The sequence below is a fragment of the Rhinatrema bivittatum genome, chromosome 4 (assembly GCF_901001135.1).
Source record: "Rhinatrema bivittatum chromosome 4, aRhiBiv1.1, whole genome shotgun sequence".
Lineage (NCBI taxonomy): Eukaryota > Metazoa > Chordata > Amphibia > Gymnophiona > Rhinatrematidae > Rhinatrema > Rhinatrema bivittatum.
The window spans coordinates 420,665,140-420,682,645 of NC_042618.1; the positions used below are offsets into that span (position 1 = coordinate 420,665,140).

Below are 17,506 nucleotides of genomic sequence, written 5' to 3' on the forward strand. Positions count from 1 at the left end.
CTCGATTAAGAGTTAGATATTATTGAAATAAGGAGGCTGGCAGCATAATGCATCTGCTAGACTTAGTTAAAGCTATTGATTAGTAGAGTACTAGTCTTATGGCTCTCAATTTGAAAGGAAGAGCACTTGTTGTATGGGAGGGGGTGTGTGTATGTTTTTGTATTTACCTGTCTTTATATATATATATATATATATATATATATATATACATATATAATCTCCCTCTCGTGCTGAGATGGAAAGGGTTACCTGTCTGCTTCTCTTCAGAGGTGGCTCATTTCTGAGGAGCAGGGCAAGGAGCTGAAAATAAATATTTAGGACAGCTGCAGGCTGGGATGCGTACCGGAGACGCGAGGGCCCCAAATGAGACATGTCAGAGTACAAATTGAAAATGCCAATTTCACTTACGCTTCCGCACTGCTCGTCATGGCTAAATCTTGCTGCTGTGGTTTCTTTCTTTTTTTTTTTCCTTCTTCCTTTGCAAATTAATGGCCTCCATTGACTAATCCAGATGTGCTGCCCCACTACTGGAATGTACCCTTTGGAAGAAGTGTGGACGACTGGTGTAGGGAGAGAAATATGGGTTTCTAGGGGTTAAAGGGTACATCCTGGCAACTAGTGGCTGTTGTGCTGGCCAATCAGAATGTGAAGCTTTTTTTTTTTCTGACATTATGGCTCTTGGGTTTGACAGAAGAGAAAAATTTGAAGCTTCAGAAAAGTTCACGTTTAATGATTTTCCTGTTACGGTGATCAAGCAATGGCACCTTCAAGCAAAATTGTGTATATGGCATCATTAGTTTTACAGAAGACATATAGTAGTTGTAGAATTTCAAGAGTGTGTGGGACATTGTTGCTATATAGTGACATTGGTGAGGAGGCTGACATACTCGGATGATCCTAAGAGCTATATTGGTGGAGCATAAGCTCCTGGTAGGGATGCCTGCCCTTGCCGAGCAGGTCTGAAGAGAGTTGGACAAAGTGAAGACTGCGGGTTCTCCAAGTTGGGGCCTGTGCTAGAGGGCTAGTACCTGTTCACATAAAAATGAACTTAGAAACTTTAAAACTGAAATAGAACAGAAGGTCCTCCCGGATGTAAACCTGTGAAGGGAAAGGATAAAGGACCTGGAATTATAGATACACTGAAAATGGCAAGGTGGAACATCAGAAGGGCTTGAAGAGCAGATTAATTTAGCAGTGAGTACAGAGACTAAGAAGAAACTCTGCAGTACAAAAGAAGTCGGAAACTATACAGTGATACTACATCACAAAACTAAATTGTATGAAAACCCAGCACGCAGATAAAATCAGACCCCACCTAGGGATGTTTACTCGGCACCTACCGGCATCAAACATTTTCTTTCCCTTCCAGAAGGAGACCAAATTGCTGGTTGCCAGAATAGTTGGACTCTGTTTAATGTCCTATTAGTTTTTAAGGTTTTGCACTCTGCTTTTGTAAACCTGTAGCATCAGTTGGATTTGCCATAGGAGTATGCTACTGGAATTTACCACCTAGGATGTATTGTATCACCAAAGGTTAGTTGCAGTAAATGGCTAATAGAAATAGTGTATTTGTTCCTGAATTTATAATGTATTTAATGTGTGATAGAAACTGTAATTTGGCTAGCATAGTGTAGGCCGATATAGGCAGCCGATAAATATTTAACTAAAATAAAGGTGATCCCGATGGGTGGTGGCGGGCATGCGAGATAATCCATAAAGTGGACGCCAGGTGCATAATCTGCTTGCTGTGTCATAAACCAGAATCTGTGATGTCACAGGTAGTGAACTATGCTGGCACATGTGACATCATGAGAGGAATCAGGTGAGAGGTACAGGAATAATCTTTATTTATTATTTCGTCTTCTAGCACTTCAAAGTGGATTACATTCAGGTACAGTAGGTATTACCTGTCCCTAGAGGGCTCACAATCTAAGACGGTCACTTTAAAATGAAACACGCACATGCCCATATACGTGCCTATATGGGACAAGCACACATGTGCTGGAATATTAAATCACCCACATATGTGCACTCCTAATTTTAAGCGGTTACATGAAGGAATTTTAGGATTTGTCATCTTTTGCACGCGCAAGTGAGCACATTTTAAAACATGCTTACATGGAGGAAATTACCAGTTTGACCAAGTAGTCCACCAGTTTGCCCAGTCTATCTCTAGGTCATCAAGACCCCTCTAGTTCTTCAACCAGTTTGCCCATACCCTTCACCCAGCCAGTTTTTGGCTGTAATGAGTTGTATTCAGACCTAAACCCGAACAAGAGCAGAACTAAATATGCACAGATAACTGCCCTCCGTGCGCTGCATTTGCCAGTTTTAAAGTCAGGATTTACACACTTAAAGTTTGGGCTCCGCTTCAGAGCGCCCCTTTTTTATGCACGTTCTGTTACTCACGCACACACACACATATATGCACGTAATTTGCCGCTTTTAAAATAAGTTGTGCGCGCTCAGCCCATCTATTCATGTACATGGGCCTTTTTACACGAGCAACTCTTTTTTTAAAATTCACCTCCTAGTGTGCATGAACCTACAACAAATGCCTAGAATAGGAAAGAGTACAGAGAAATTGTATGGCAGGTGAATTTGAGAGATATGTGTGCAGGGGATTCACAGCAGTACATAGTAGGAAGATGTTTGATCTAGTTAGCTAGATGAAATAAAATCATCAATTTATTCTTAATCTTCAAGACTAACATTTTCATTCTGGAGCTAAACTAAAAGGATAACTTTCAAAGATCTGCACCCTCGCCCACATACGCATGTACAGTACAAGGCTGAGCACAGATCTGCTCCAGTATTTTATAATCTGTGCGTATCATGCATGCGGAGTGATAAAATATGCATAATTCTTACCTGCAACTTTCACGTGCTTTTAAAAATTAAACATGAATAGATATTCAAGTTAACTGAATAAGTTTTAAGAAAAACCTTTACTTATCTAGCCAGGTAAGGTAGCCGGATATATCTTCAAAAGCACTACTTATCCAGCTACGTAGTGCTTTTTAAGACCTATCTGACTTAAGTAGTGCCTTTAAAGACTTTTCCAGCTATCTTACTTATTAAGATGAATAGTGCTTTTAAAGACATTTTCCCACCATTTAGCAGGATAATTCAGGCATTTATATGCGTGATTTTACACACAAAATTTAAGTAGCACTCCCCCCCCCCCCCCCCCCCGGGTAAGTCACTGTTTACCTAAGTTGACAAATTTTCTAACACATGCATGTGAGTGAAAATACCAATTTTACCAATTAGTCCACCAGTTTGCCCAGTCCTTCTCCAGGTCATTGAGACCCTCCTGGTTCTTCAGCCTGAACTCTCTGCGGTTCACCCAGACCTCCCAGCCTGTCTGTACTTCACAATAAAGATGTTTAATATCACTTACGCCAGATAATGAATAGATGTAAATATATGCGCGTACATAAGAGGGGTCCATCAAGCCTAAGTATACATGAATTCTGCTGCTGTTTTGATTGCAAACAAACCAAGTCACAAGTATCTGGGAAGTACCCAAACATTAAATAGATCTCAGGCTACTATTCCTAACTGATTAGTAGCAGTTTATGGATGTTTATGGTTCCTCCTACTTAGTATCATTGCAACACCATCATTGGTGTTTAAAAATATAGGTAAAGTATAATGGCTTTATGTAAAAAAAAATAAAATACATTTCTGGATGCATACTTTACACGCACACTGTACACCCATAGTATACATGCACAACATGCACGCGCAATAGCAAGCGGTGAAATCCACCCGAAGCCGGATGAAATGGACGCGCTCCTGCTGCAATTCTGGGCCCCTGATGCATTTGATCACTAGGGATGCACCGTTTTCCCCCAGCGTGGCCTTTTTAATGAAGCTCCTAATTTTAATATCTCATCGGGCGCCCAGGGGATGCGGCTGTGTACGCATTAGGTAATCGGGCGTTCAGTATGAGCGCCTGCTTTAGCACATGTCTTATTGTAAGGGTCCCCAAGTGTATAAACATGTTTGAAAGCATCCCACTGCCGTTCTAGACATAAGTAAAAAGATATCAGAGCTGTTGTCCCGCTGTTTGTCATAGACTTCTGTGCAAGTCGTGACAGTGTCTGCAAATTATGAAAACAGCGTTAAAAGCTGAAGAGTTAGCAGAAGGGAGAGGACAGGGTAGGGGGAAGAGTGTTAGAAGGGTCCCTGAATGAGAGGCGGGCAGTCATCAGAATTAGGGTCCTCCAAGATTCATTCCTGGCTCCAGGTTAGCTAGCTAGCTAGAATAGGAAACACGATTCAGGAATTGTGCGCAGTGCTAGTTTATTCAGGAACGGTTCACAGCGTGGAAGCAAAGTCCAAGATCAGGCCAAGTTGAGGTCCTAAGAAATCAAGGCAAACAAAACATAGGCAGGAATATCAGAGGTTCTCCCAATATTCTGGTTAGAAGCAGCCCTCTGATTTTTCCATGGCTGATGCCATTCAGGCACCTTTTGATGGTTGAGACCCACTCAGGTGTCACTAAGGCTGGCTTAACTGAAGTTAGGTAACTAATCTGCCTGACCTATAAATAAATAGAAAGAAAACCTTAAGAAAAGGGACTCTGGAGGAGAGGATCCACCAGCAAGGAGCACAGCCAGAGGCAGGGAAGAAATATCCTGTCCCAGCTGGGCTGGCCTCTGCTAGGCCAGTCAGGGAATAGCAGCCTAGACAGAGCCCACTTGTTAACAGAAAGGAGCGAGCAAACTGCAAAGCACTTTTCCTCCCCCTCCCCACCCCCCAACCTGGGATTCAATACCTCTTCCAGGAAGAAAGAGCCCTGAAGCCCCCAGGGCCTGAGAGATTTTGATATTCTGGTCCCAGTATGGCATTTCTGCAGCCTTCCAATTAGATAATAACCCGCGTATTACTGTGTAACAAAAGTGTGATTGGATAAAGTGTGGGGAGTAGGAGGAAGGGATGCTGTGCGCAGGGAGATATTGCTAAGATACTAGGGCCATATTGCTATGCCACCGGTTTCTTGGCATCCTGTTCCCTGGCAATATGTAATCCTGCCTGGCGACAACTGCCTATAGGCACTGAGTCCAGGGGACTGAGGGAAGTGGCGCTCTTTATTCACGTAAGGGTGCATTTTCAGCAGGATCTTGCCACCTGTGTGGGGGCTCAGGTCGGGGGTTGCGGAGGGATTGTACAACTAGATACTGAAAAAGTGGTTAGCCTCGGAGGTGTTCCCGGGCATCAGACCTTAACTTAACTATGACTGCCTAAATTTAGGGAAACTTTCAGCCACAAAATTATCCTAAATTCGCTTAGCTAGGTTTTAGCCAGCGATATTTAGGACCTCGGGTGCTGGATCCTTATCAGATAGTGTGTATGAAATTAAGAAGTCGTGGGAAAGGTGGAATGAAGGCAGTTGATTGTATATTTAGGGCTGATAACACAGTAGATGTTGACAGATGAGGACCTCCAGGTCCATCCACTTTGTCCAGTTGCCTACAGATCCTGCATGATCTCAGCTTGTCCCCCACCTTTGTCCTCATTACTGGACTCTGTCCTAAGTATACATGAATTCTGCTGCTGTTTTGATTGCAAACAAGCTCTGCTGGTAGACTATTCAAGGCATGAATTGCCGACTCGGTAAAAAAAAGTATTTGCTCCCACGTGCTTTGGGCCTCCCTCCTTCCAACATCCTATCATGGCCCCTCGAGCTTCTAGTTTATGAATAATTTTGCCTCCTTATACTAGATATGAGAGGTCGATATTCAGACAGCAAACTTTTATCCAGGTAGAGTTATGCACATTGCGCTTCATAGATATTTACCAGGACTTAACCCAGAAAAATCTGCCGCAGAATATATGCGTATAAAGTTACGTGAATAATTTTACCTGGATAAAGTTAAGACAGCTAATCACTTTCGCTGGAGAACACTCATGTGCACTAGGCCTGGCCTTCCCCCCCCCTGGAATTCCTTCCTCGATGCCCCTTTTTGCTTGGACAGATTTTGAACGCACAAAGTTGTGTGCTCAAAATGTATGTGGTCTGCAGGGTCTTGTGCAGGTAACGCGGAAAGTTACCCACGCAACATCAACCTCTGTTTCTCTTGTGCTTCTCCTTTCCCTTCTCTCTTCCGGTGACTCCCCCTCTGTGTTCCATAAGCTCCTCGGTGCAGGGCCTGCATTCTGGACCCTCTACCACTTTGGTAGCCTGGCTGTGAACGGCCTCCACTGAAACCTGGAAGGGCCTTTGAGAAAAGCCCATTCGCCCAGCACCTCTCCTCCTCCCTTGAAGCCTTCACTGTGCGCTGCTGCCAGGGTGGATCGCCGACACTCTCCACCTTTACCAGGTCGCATGGGAAGCTGGGCCTCCCCACTAGCTCACGGTGGGCTGGGAAACGCAGTTCCTAAGTCATTTTGCTCATTTGGGGATGGAAAGTTGCATTTATGATCGCCTGCCATAGAAATGGTCCAAGAATGCATGGCATCTCCCTAAAGGATTGCGAGCATTAACTTCACCTCTGAAATCTTAAATCTGAACAGAAATGAAAAAGGGGTTTTGTTCTTCGTTCCCTGGCCTCCCTTCCCTTGATCATACTTAATTAGATCCTTCTGGGTAAGATCTGCTCAGTAATTTAATGCAAATTGGTGTTTGTGCTCTTGGGTTTCCCAGCTGAGTTTGCAGCTCCTACCCAAACTATCTTGGTTTGCCTGTTTTTTTTCCTCGGCAGCCCTGTTTTCTAGCCCAGCCTCTTACCTTCTATTTATTGCTTTTTTGTCACGGACTGTATCAAGTTCCTGATCTCCCCAATTGCTCAGTCAGTTGTCTGTTTAATCCTCTGCCAGTGTGCCAGGCTCGATCTGATTTGATTTTGGCCTTTAGTAAAAAAGCAGTTTATTTTCATGCTCAAAAGCGAGGCGAGACTGTGTGTGTGTGTGTGTGTGTGTGTGTGTGTGTGTGTGTGTGTGTGTGTGGTTGGGGGGGGAAAGACTTTGAAGGGAGCTGGAGAGTAGCAGCGAGGCTGTGACCTTTCAGTAAGTGAGAGAGATTCCCGGACTCAACCTCTTCTTCTCGCGCTCCATTAGCACATCACCAACTTCGTTAAGGCCAGGAGCTAACTGCTTTCCTTGTCAGCCCTGGTCACAGCCACCACTGCCAGAGCGAGCGGTCTGGGCTCTCCCAGGGAGCAGAGCAAGCCATGAATCATTCATGTAAATCTCTCCCCGACGCACCTGTCATTTTCTGTGGAAAGCGGGGAAGGAGCTCTCTCCAAAGGAGGTCAGCTGTCAGAGACAGTTTCGCCGCTGTTATCGATTGAGCCCTGGGTGACACGGAGATGCTCTGGAGGGAATATCAATAGTGACAGCTGAAGTTTAGAATTAAGTTATAACCGCTACCCCACCCTGTTCCCCCTGTCAGTCTCTTCTTCCTCCTACGAACACCTGAGTAGTTGGCCAGTATCTCAGAGTTCAAGTTGTGAGGTGTTTTCATCATCGTGCTGCTTGGCACAGAAAAATCGTTTGGTCTTCCTCCCAGCACCAAGTATCACTGCAGTGTTTTCGGTGCTCTCTCTTCCCTACCCCTATGGGGCTGTCCGTTGTACCAGCCTCTCTTGTGCATCATAACATGCCAGAGGGGGAGAGAGAGGGAGAACTGTACAGTGTGCTCAGGAGAGCGCTGTAAATCAACCAATTTTCAGAGACACCTTTCATAAAATATTTGATTAAAGTTGAATTTATGTGAGCATTACATGGGTGTGATAAATACAGCTAGGTAGAGGCGAAAATAGTTTGTCTGAAATATCGGTTCGTGTATTGACTGATGTCTAACCAAGCTTTCGCATTGCTTTGTGGCAATAACCCGTCGGCGATGTGTGCTGCCACCCCCGAAAGCCCCTGGTGGTATCCCGGGAATTATTGAATGATTTGAGAAATCATCGTCGTCTGGTTGCAGTTGGCTGATACAAGGTGTGCAGCTAGGCCGCGTGGTTTGTCAGAGGTCATGCACGGCAGGGGTTCTCAACCAAAGGACCACCCAAGCTAATTTTTAGAATATTCACTGCTTCCATTGTTTGCAAATCTATGTCATGCATATTCATTGTGCATATCCTGAAAATTGGACTGGCTGGGTGGCCCTTCAGTGGTGCAGGGAAGCAGTGTCAGCACTGAGATTAACATAACACCTAGAAGCTCCAGCTTCCTGTCCTTATATGCCTGCCACTACTGATCTGGGATAATGGTGCACCAGGAAGAGTGTGGAGATGGCCTGTACCAGGCAAGCTCCAGTTCCATTCAGACTGGAGGTGGGGAGTTCAGCATGGCATCCATTAGGGAGCAGTGGGTGCATACAATGCTTCACAGCAATATCTTCAGGCGGCAATGGCTGTAGAGTTCTTTTGTTGAGCCTGATTGGTTCTGTGCTGGAGAACACCAGGTCACCATGGCTAAGACCCCTTGAGAGCAGAAATATGTGGTGTGATTGGAGGCTAGGAAGGGTGTGAGAAGAGAGGCTGCTTTAAGGTGGTGTTGCTTTGATATGTGGCTTTACATTTTCGCTTGTGTTTAGGGTACTAGGGATGGATCAGACCCTGGTCTGTTGAAGCGAAGAGGTGGCACCTCCTGCCGACGCACACTGTGTAACTCTGAGCCATTGGGTTAACGAGGAGGTCTCTATTTGTATGCCTGCTGAATGCTTGCTTTCCCCTACATACGGTGTTCAGGCAGTCAAACTGAAATATTATTGTTCTAAAAAAAAAAAAAAACCCGAGAAAATATATTTGAAGCCTCTATAAGATAAAACTGGCATGCGAAGTGCCTTCTACCTAATGACAAGTGTCACTTTCCCCATCCGTGGGGAGCTTGGTCTTCTCAGCTTCACGGCTCTTTGGATCCATGCGTGCACCAGGTGACAGTCCTGATTAGCTAAGGGATGCCTCACTGCCTGGGTCTGTAGGTGGGGGAAGGGGAGAGCAGGAGATGCTGAGCAATTGGCACCACTGCCAATCTCTCTCACCTGTTCAGAGGCTGCAGCCCAGCCATGGCGGGGAAGGGAAGGCCATGCCATACTCTGCCTCCTGTAGGAGTCTGCTCAGCTCTCCTTACCCTGCCGCTCAAATGATAGAAATCTATTCAGTCATGGTCCACCTTTGCATCATTAGTGCTTCCAGATACATGGGGCTCACTGGTGAATTTGTTCAGAACCGCTCTCTAGACTGGACTGGCCTGAATTTTGCCAAATATCAGGAAGTCTTCCATTGTGAATGTAGGCCGACTTTTGCTTAAGAATTTGGGGGTGAGACTTTTTAGTCGTTTGTAAGCAGCAAGCACTGACACACTGTTCGCATTCCTTTACATTTTTGCTACCAGCACACAAGCCCTTGGCCCTTTCACTATGCATTTCTTAATCTTCCCTCCTAGCCTGGCCCCTTCCCCCTTACTACCTGGGCTTCAAGTCGCTGACTAGCCTGCGTCCTTGTTCCTCACATGTTTGCTGGTCATAAAGTGCTTCCATCCCTCCTGTATATGTCCCTGCTCCGCCAATGTTCTTTGCCAGGAAAAGATCAATAGCCAGGCCAGGCTCTCTTGCTGTTTCGTACATATGTTTTGCTGCATATGCATATAATAGGGTAAAATGTGCAGGCCTTCACTGTCTTTTATGTTGGTGAATGATTTCTTTTGCATTTGGAAGTACAGTGTTCCCATTTCATGTCAATAAAAGGGGGGGGGGGATTAAGGGCAGGTTATATAATGTTACACAGGAGGGAAACCAGTACGCAAAGTTCATTTTACATTTTGATTGTTTGCCTTCAGCTGAAGGCATAGAAGAGATTGGAAAAACTACCCGAGAATCTCTGAGCCGAGCCTCTCTAGATTAATGGCTCTTCTCGCTGGAAGGCTCAGCGATGTCGATCTGTGGAACCAGTTTTGTTTTTTACTGACTGCAATCCCACTACTTTCTGAAGCGGAACAGGCCCACCACACACCTATCAGGGTGGCAGCCCCAAAGTTCAGAAACAAAGAACAGATTTGGTGCTGTGACGGGGTTAGGGCTAACAATTGTCTTTTCCCGCTCCAGGGGCACTGTCATGCTTTTTCTCTAAATCTGTTCCCGATAAAATTACCTCCCCATGTGGTTTTAGTTTGCCTGGTCAGACCAATGCCAGGCCTGGTTTTATTCCATTGCTCAAGAGGGCCAGGGACCATAAGTCCCATGCATGCCCTGCCCTGGGTAAGTCTGACCAGTGGAACTGGAACCCGTTGTGATATCCCCGATTAATCCTTCCCCAGAGGATTGTGGAGCTTCTAGTCCTGTTCAGTGGATTGGGAAAGAAGCTTTGGAACTGGAAAATTAAAAGTAACAGAAAAGATCCAGAATATTTTGCAAACCTGTGGTTAAGGCCCTGGGAGCAGAGTGTTAGGGAATTTAAAGATCCCTTGAAGGGTTCCAAGCCCGGTATTTTATTACTTGAGTGGATCTGTCCCAGCTTTCCCTGTGAATGACAATAATCCGTTTATTAGGTGTTGTGGAGCAGTGCTTGCCTGGTTGGTCTGTCTTGCTGTCCCACTGCGATCAGCATTCACTTTCCCTCCTCGATGAGCTCTGTCCATCCTGAATCTGGGACTGACTGGCCACTATGTTTTTTTTCTCTCTCTGCAGTATTCCTATGAAGGTAATGACATCAGCGATCTTCCTGTGAATCTGTCCGTTGTATGGAACGGGAACTTTGTCATCGACAACCCTCAGAACATTCAAGGTAGAGTAGCTGCACCTTCCTGGGGCGCTGAGAAGTGTTTCATTCCCTCCATGATCATGAGAACATAACTACCAGAATTATACGGTGGAGAAATATGTTCATACTGATTAAATTTAATGCAGTAATAATCTTGCATTTGATAAAGCATCTAGGGAGCCCATCCCATCTTACGCTGTGTCCTGTCTGTGCCTCCAGGGAGCCCATCCCATCTCATACTGTGCCTAGCTGTGCATAAGGGAAGGTTATCCCATCTCACTCTATGTCCATATGTCTGTGTACAGAGGGCACCTAGCCCATCTCATGCTATGTCAGTCTGTCTTTGCATACAGGAAGCCCAACCCCGTCCCAACTGTCTGATGGTCTCTACATGCACAGAGCCCACTCCATCTCACACTGTGTCTGTCTCTGCATGCACACAACTCACCCCCTTCTCACACTGTCTGTCGGTCTCCGCATGCAGAGAGCCCACCCCTTCTCACACTGTCTCAGTCTCTGCATGCACGGACTCCACCCCCTTCTCACACTGTCTGCATGGAACCAACCCTCTTCTCATACTGTGTCTGTCTGTCTCTGCATACACAGAGCCCACCTCTTCTCACACTGTCTGTCGGTCTCTGCATGCACGGAGCTCATCCCTTCTCACATTATGTCTGTCCATCTCCGCATACGCAGAGCTCACCTCTTCTCACACTGTCTGTCGGTCTCTGCATGCACAGAGTCCACCTCTTCTCATACACTGTCCGTCTCTGCCTGCACGGAGCCCACCCCTTCTCACACTGTCTGACAGTTTCTGCATGCACGGACCCCACCCCCTTCTCATACTGTCTGTGCATGCATGGAGCCAACCCCTTCTCACATTGTGTCTGTCTGTCTCTGCATACACAGAGCCCACCTCTTCTCATACACTGTCTGTCGGTCTCTGCATACACGGAGCCCACCTCTTCTCATACACTGTCTGTCGGTCTCTGCATACACAGAGCCCACCTCTTCTCATACACTGTGTCTGGTGGTCTCTGCATACACAGAGCCCACCTCTTCTCATACACTGTGTCTGGTGGTCTCTGCATACACGGAGCCCACCTCTTCTCATACACTGTCTGTCTGTCTCTGCATACACGGAGCCCACCTCTTCTCATACACTGTCTGTCGGTCTCTGCATGCACGGAGCCCACCCCTTCTCACACTGTGTCTGGTGGTCTCTGCATGCACGGAGCCCACCTCTTCTCATACACTGTCTGTCAGTCTCTGCATGCACGGAGCACACCCCTTCTCACACTGTGTCTGTCGGACTCTGCATACATGGAGCCCAGCCTCTCTCATGCTGTGCAAATTTTCCTTTAATTAATTCATTAATTAGGTTCATATCAGTCAGTGCATGTCAGTTTAAAACAGGTGACTTGAAACAGTTGCTGTGAAAAATTAAATTAGTGCAGGAGTTTTGTGCTGGTTGTCAGAGAGGATTGAGTTATAATGGTGAAAGAAATGTGTATTCTTTTCCTTGGTATAACTCGATCTCTTTCAATAGCTGGCTCAAAATGTAAGTCTCAGAATATCTTGAAATGAGATTTAAGTGAAATGAGACTGGGATGTCCTTTTGAGGCTGTACTGTTTCAAGTTGGCAGTGTAATGTACTCCTGGCAGTGAGGAGGGGGGAGGAACAGAAGGGTCTGCATTTACGTTATGCAGTAATAATGCAGTAGTAGAGTCGGGGGATATGCAGAGAGTGCTGGGGTGCAGTAGTGCAGCATGAGCACTGGGCGGAGGGGAGGGTCAAGTGATAGCTTTGGAGTGTGGCAGTGCAATGTAGGGCTTAGGGTCATATGGTGATCCCGAGGGCTCTGGGGTCAGGTACTGCAGTGGCAGTGCAGAGAGCTCTGTGGTGAAGAATTCGTGGTGGGGGGTCTGTTTCAGGGGGTGGGTTTTAGGTCTCTCTCTTACGAGAAGCGCATACTAGACGTAAGGCAGGGAATGGTGTTGGGGGCTCTGCAGTTAAAGGATGTAGCTGAGTGAGGAAGCTGATGAAGATTGAGTGCTCCCTGGTTGGGTAGTAAGAACTAAGACTCTTTAGTAATGGCAGATCTTGGCCTTTCCTTGTAGCTCACCTGTACAAGTGCCCAGCGTTGCGCGAGAGCTGCGGGCTGTGCCTGAAAGCAGATCCTCGATTTGAGTGTGGCTGGTGTGTTGGTGAGAAGCGCTGCTCCCTGCGCCAGCACTGCCCCGTGTATGAGACTAGTTGGATGCATGCCAGCAGTGGTAACAGCCGGTGCACCGATCCCAAGATCATCAAGGTACGGGACCCGCAGCCACAACATCTCTTCCAAATCTCGTATCTGGGGAGCAGGGGGAGAGGGAGGGGGGTCTTCTCTCTACAGAGCAGGCCTGGGGCAAGCAGGGCTTCAGTTACGTTTAAGTTTCTCTTGTATCCATACTTGGAAATGTGTTTTTAGATGCAAAAAGAAAAAAAAAATTGAAAGAAAAAAAGTTTTGTTTTTTTTTAAATGGAACTCGGTCGTTTTTGGAGATTGTAACTGAAGCTGTAGAGGTAAGATGAATGGGAGTCCCTTTTGGTTTTCTGTTTGAGATATGCTGGTGCTGGCTATATGGTAACTTCAGTGCTTTCCCTTCTGGACCCTGGAGCCTAACCAGGCTTCCTGAAAGATAAATCACTTTGCTTGGAAAGCCCTGCAGCTTCCTGTACCTGTTCAGTTTAGGGATGGAGGACATATAGGGAAGTTTCCAGTAACCTTGTTGGACACCCTGGAATTTATATTCAGCTGATTTATGGCACAAGCAGATAACTGGATAAAACTATCTTGTATATTCAGCGGCTAACTGTAGGACAAGTCGACAGACTATCAGACTTAGCTGGATACCTTATCTGGCTAATTCAGCTCCTCCCATTTACGCCCTCCGAATTCCCTTAACTTATCCAGCCAAATTTTAGCTGGTTAACAAGTTATCCGGCTAGAATTTAGCAGAATAAATGCCCAAATATTTATTTAGTTGGATAACTTCTGAGTTATCTGGCTATAAATGCTTCTGAGTGTGGACCTCCCTATGCTCAGAATTGTGAAAGAGGAGCCAGGAAATGAAGCACCGGGTCGTTATTCCAGACACAAGCAATAGCTGCCATTATGCATCATTCAGTATTTAAGAGCTTTTACTTCTTTGGTATGATATCTTGCTGCTTTACGGCAGCACGTAAGCCTAAACTGGGCTTAACGTTAAGGCGGGGGTGGCCAGCTCTGGCCCGCGGGAGTCACAAACAGGCCTGGTTTTCAGGATATCCACAGCGAATATGCATGAGAGAGGTTTGCTTGCCTATTCATTGTAGAAGTCCTGAAAACCAGGCCTGTCTGTGACTCCTGAGGACCGGAGCTGCACCCCCTGCCATACAGTGAGGTTTTAGAGGATAAGGGTGCATTTCCTCCCCTAGTCCTTGCTATCTGAATGCAGGAGGATCTCTGTTCCTGCTGCCGTGGTATTCTTCAGGAGATAGTTCCCTCTCTTCTTCCTGCACTTAACTACTTGCTCCCCTGTAAGTTCTCATCCATCAATAAGCAGGAACTGTGGATCTACAATTACAGGCTATTTACACTATGACTTTTATTCCAGTAAGAGCGTCAGAGCGTTAAAAAAAAAAAAAAAAAGAATGACGTCAGGAAAGATCTGTGCATATGCTTTAATTTTGTGTGGGTGTGTCCGGGGAGAGGGTTGTGGTGGGGGGTAGTGGGTTGTGAGGGAAAAGAAGGGGGTGGTTTGCATCCAGGGGTTCTGATCAAACATATTTTGGAAATATTAAAAAAAAAAAACCTGCATCAAAATGTCATTGTGCTTTTGAAAGTCAGCATATTAAAAACATTACCACAAGCCCTGAAGAAAATGGCAAAATTTGGAGAAGCTTGGAGAAGAGACGACTGAGGGGGGATATGATAGATGTGTTTAAAATCATGAGAGGTCTAGAACGGGTAGATGTGAATCGGTTATTTACTCTTTCGGATAGTAGAAAGACTAGGGGACACTCCATGAAGTTAGCATGGGGCACATTTAAAACTAATCGGAGAAAGTTCTTTTTTACTCAACGCACAATTAAACTCTGGAATTTGTTGCCAGAGGATGTGGTTAGTGCAGTTAGTATAGCTGTGTTTAAAAAAGGATTGGATAAGTTCTTGGAGGAGAAGTCCATTACCTGCTATTAAGTTCACTTAGTGAATAGCCACTGCCATTAGCAATGGTTACATGGAATAGACTTAGTTTTTGGGTACTTGCCAGGTTCTTATGGCCTGGATTGGCCACTGTTGGAAACAGGATGCTGGGCTTGATGGACCCTTGGTCTGACCCAGTATGGCATTTTCTTATGTTCTTATTTTGAATGTGCACTGCCTTCACCTGCTTTTTGCTTTACTCCAAACTAAGGTGAATTAAATCCCTGGTGTTTGCATAGGAAGAGAAGAGCAGGGCTATTTTTGGGTGTCTGCCTGGAGCATGTTTTTGACAGTGCCTCTGGCATATAAATGCGTAACTTTATTATTAGTTTATCTGTTGTAGGCAGGGTACCGCTTACGTTGCCTTGCATCAGGTTTGGTCGACAGTACCTTGAGATGAGTGGGTAACAGGGCATGGCAAGGGTCATTGGGAGGAGGCTATTAATAAATATATAAACTTAACTCCCTTATTGCTGTCTGGATGGGCCTACGTTCATTTTAAATTAAATAGAGAACTTTGGATGAGCTCTGACCCATATGCATATATGCAGAGCTGTTTTCAAAGGTGCAGCTAGGGTATGCTGCAATTAAATTGTCTGAAGTTAGAAGCTTAGGGGTCCATAATGTTGTGAGGAACAGGTTCTAATGATCTCTAAGAAGACCTTTCTTGGCTATTTCTCTGGTCTCGAGGCTTGAAAACAGAGGTTCAAACCATTGTTATTTCATATCTCAGTTATTACAACTCCTTTTATTTTGGCTTGCCAAAATGCATTTTGAGTGAGTTGCGGCTTTTTCAAAATACGAGCGTTACAGGCATAGAGCATTGCCATTGTTGGTGGCCCTGCATTGGCTGCCAGCCTCTTTTGGGTACACATTTTAAGATTCAATCTTTGATCTATAGCGTGTTGGCAGGAATTGAGCCAGTCTGTTTAGGGGAGAAGGCCCAGCAACACAGATCAGTTAGAGCGTTGCAATCAAATCAAGAGCTTGTACTTGAAGTCCCGTCAGTCAGAATGAGTGCCGATCCAGGACTAGGTCACAGACATTCTTGGGGATTTATTTATTTATTTAGTTATTTGATTTATATTCTGCCTTGCAGCCACTTCAGAGCAGATCACATCCGGGTATTGTAGGCTCCTATTCTTTGGAATCTTTTGCCGGACTCATTGAGGAAAGCCCTGCACTATGTGCTTTTTTTTTTAACATTGGTTGAAGACCTGGGATTGTATTTTAGTAATTGAGTTGTAATGAATTTTCCCATATTTATTAGGAAATCCTAGTGGCAGATATGTTAATGTGCTGTGAGGGTTGAGGCTGTGATTCGGGGGATTTTAATTTATTTATTGTTATGGGAAATGTATGAGTCGTTTGTATGGATTTGATGTAGTTTATTATATACCTCTCTTGTTTGTATGTTTTCTAAGGTTATCCGCTTTGGTGGGGGGGTATTCGTTTCTGGAAGGCAGAAGACAAGTGTGTAAATTCAGTTAAAATCTTGCATGAGGCCAGGTCCTTAAACCATAGTTCATATCCTGCTCCTACACAGGTGGAATTAAAGGTCAACAAATGAGCTGTAGGTGAGACCGTTTTATTGGACTAACTTAATACATATGTGAGGAGCTTTCGAGAGTTATCCTTCCCTTCATGGGGGTTACTGAGGAAATGGTGCAGTTACACTGGGTTTAACTAGTACAGAGTCATCTACGTCTTAGGTTGTCTGCGTGTGTCATCACAGCTCAGTAAAGGGAAGGGCACTGATGGATGCCACAGTTCAAAGAGCCTATATTTGATAATATCTGGGTGAGAGAGCCAGCATTTATCTTTAGTTCTTTGGGGTTTCTTTCAAAGTGTTTGATCATCCTAATTTCAAATGTGAGGTCATTAAGGGCATGATCTTCCTTTGAGAAGTGCTCACCTAGTGAGCTTTCATTCTAGTTTTCTTTGTAATGTTTTATATCTATGAAGATTGATTCTTGTCCTTCATTTTTGGCTTGTTAACAAGAGTTCTTACAACGTGTGTTAATAAGGGCAGGTAGAGGTGACACTTCGGGATTTGTAAGATGTGCCTCCAGCTGCCCTGATCTACATTGAGTCTCTCTTGATTTGTAAGCACATCTGAGGCCTGATGTGGGTCACACTCGTTCCCCTTCCCCAGTCCCAAAAGGCCCTGGAAGCTGGAGGTATGATCTGGAAATGCCAATGTCAAGATGTGCCGTTGCGCAGAAGGCATGCAGGTGACTTCTGTCTGCCGTGTTAGGAGGCTCTGGAAGTTTTTAAAATCAATTCCATTTCATTGGTGTAAACATTCCAGTACCTTAAAAATGTCCCTGCGAGCCAACAGAGTTAAGCAGTGTTGGGAAAATCAGTGTCTTGGGTTTTTTTTGGGTTTTTTTTTTGTTTTTTTTACTACTCTCACCAGCTTAGACTTTTCAGTCCCTCCTCTGCACTATTTGCTTCTTTGCGTCTGATTTCTCAGCTGGTAATATCTGGATCATTGTAGAGCTCGCCCAGTTCAGAGACAGACTTCCCCCAGATCTGCTAAGATGGCACACGTTTATAAAATTG

The 17,506-nt window shown here is 45.2% G+C and overlaps 1 protein-coding gene across 4 annotated transcripts in view; it reads left to right on the forward strand.

The window, feature by feature from the left end:
- PLXNA1 (plexin A1) overlaps window positions 1-17,506 on the forward strand; it is a 644,822-nt gene that overhangs the window by 488,170 nt on the left and 139,146 nt on the right. For all 4 annotated transcript variants that reach the window (XM_029601328.1, XM_029601329.1, XM_029601330.1 and 1 more), the window contains exons 11-12: window positions 10,640-10,736; window positions 12,834-13,024. In XM_029601328.1, the coding sequence (XP_029457188.1) occupies window positions 10,640-10,736; window positions 12,834-13,024 (288 nt within the window). The remainder of the gene's footprint in view (window positions 1-10,639; window positions 10,737-12,833; window positions 13,025-17,506) is intronic.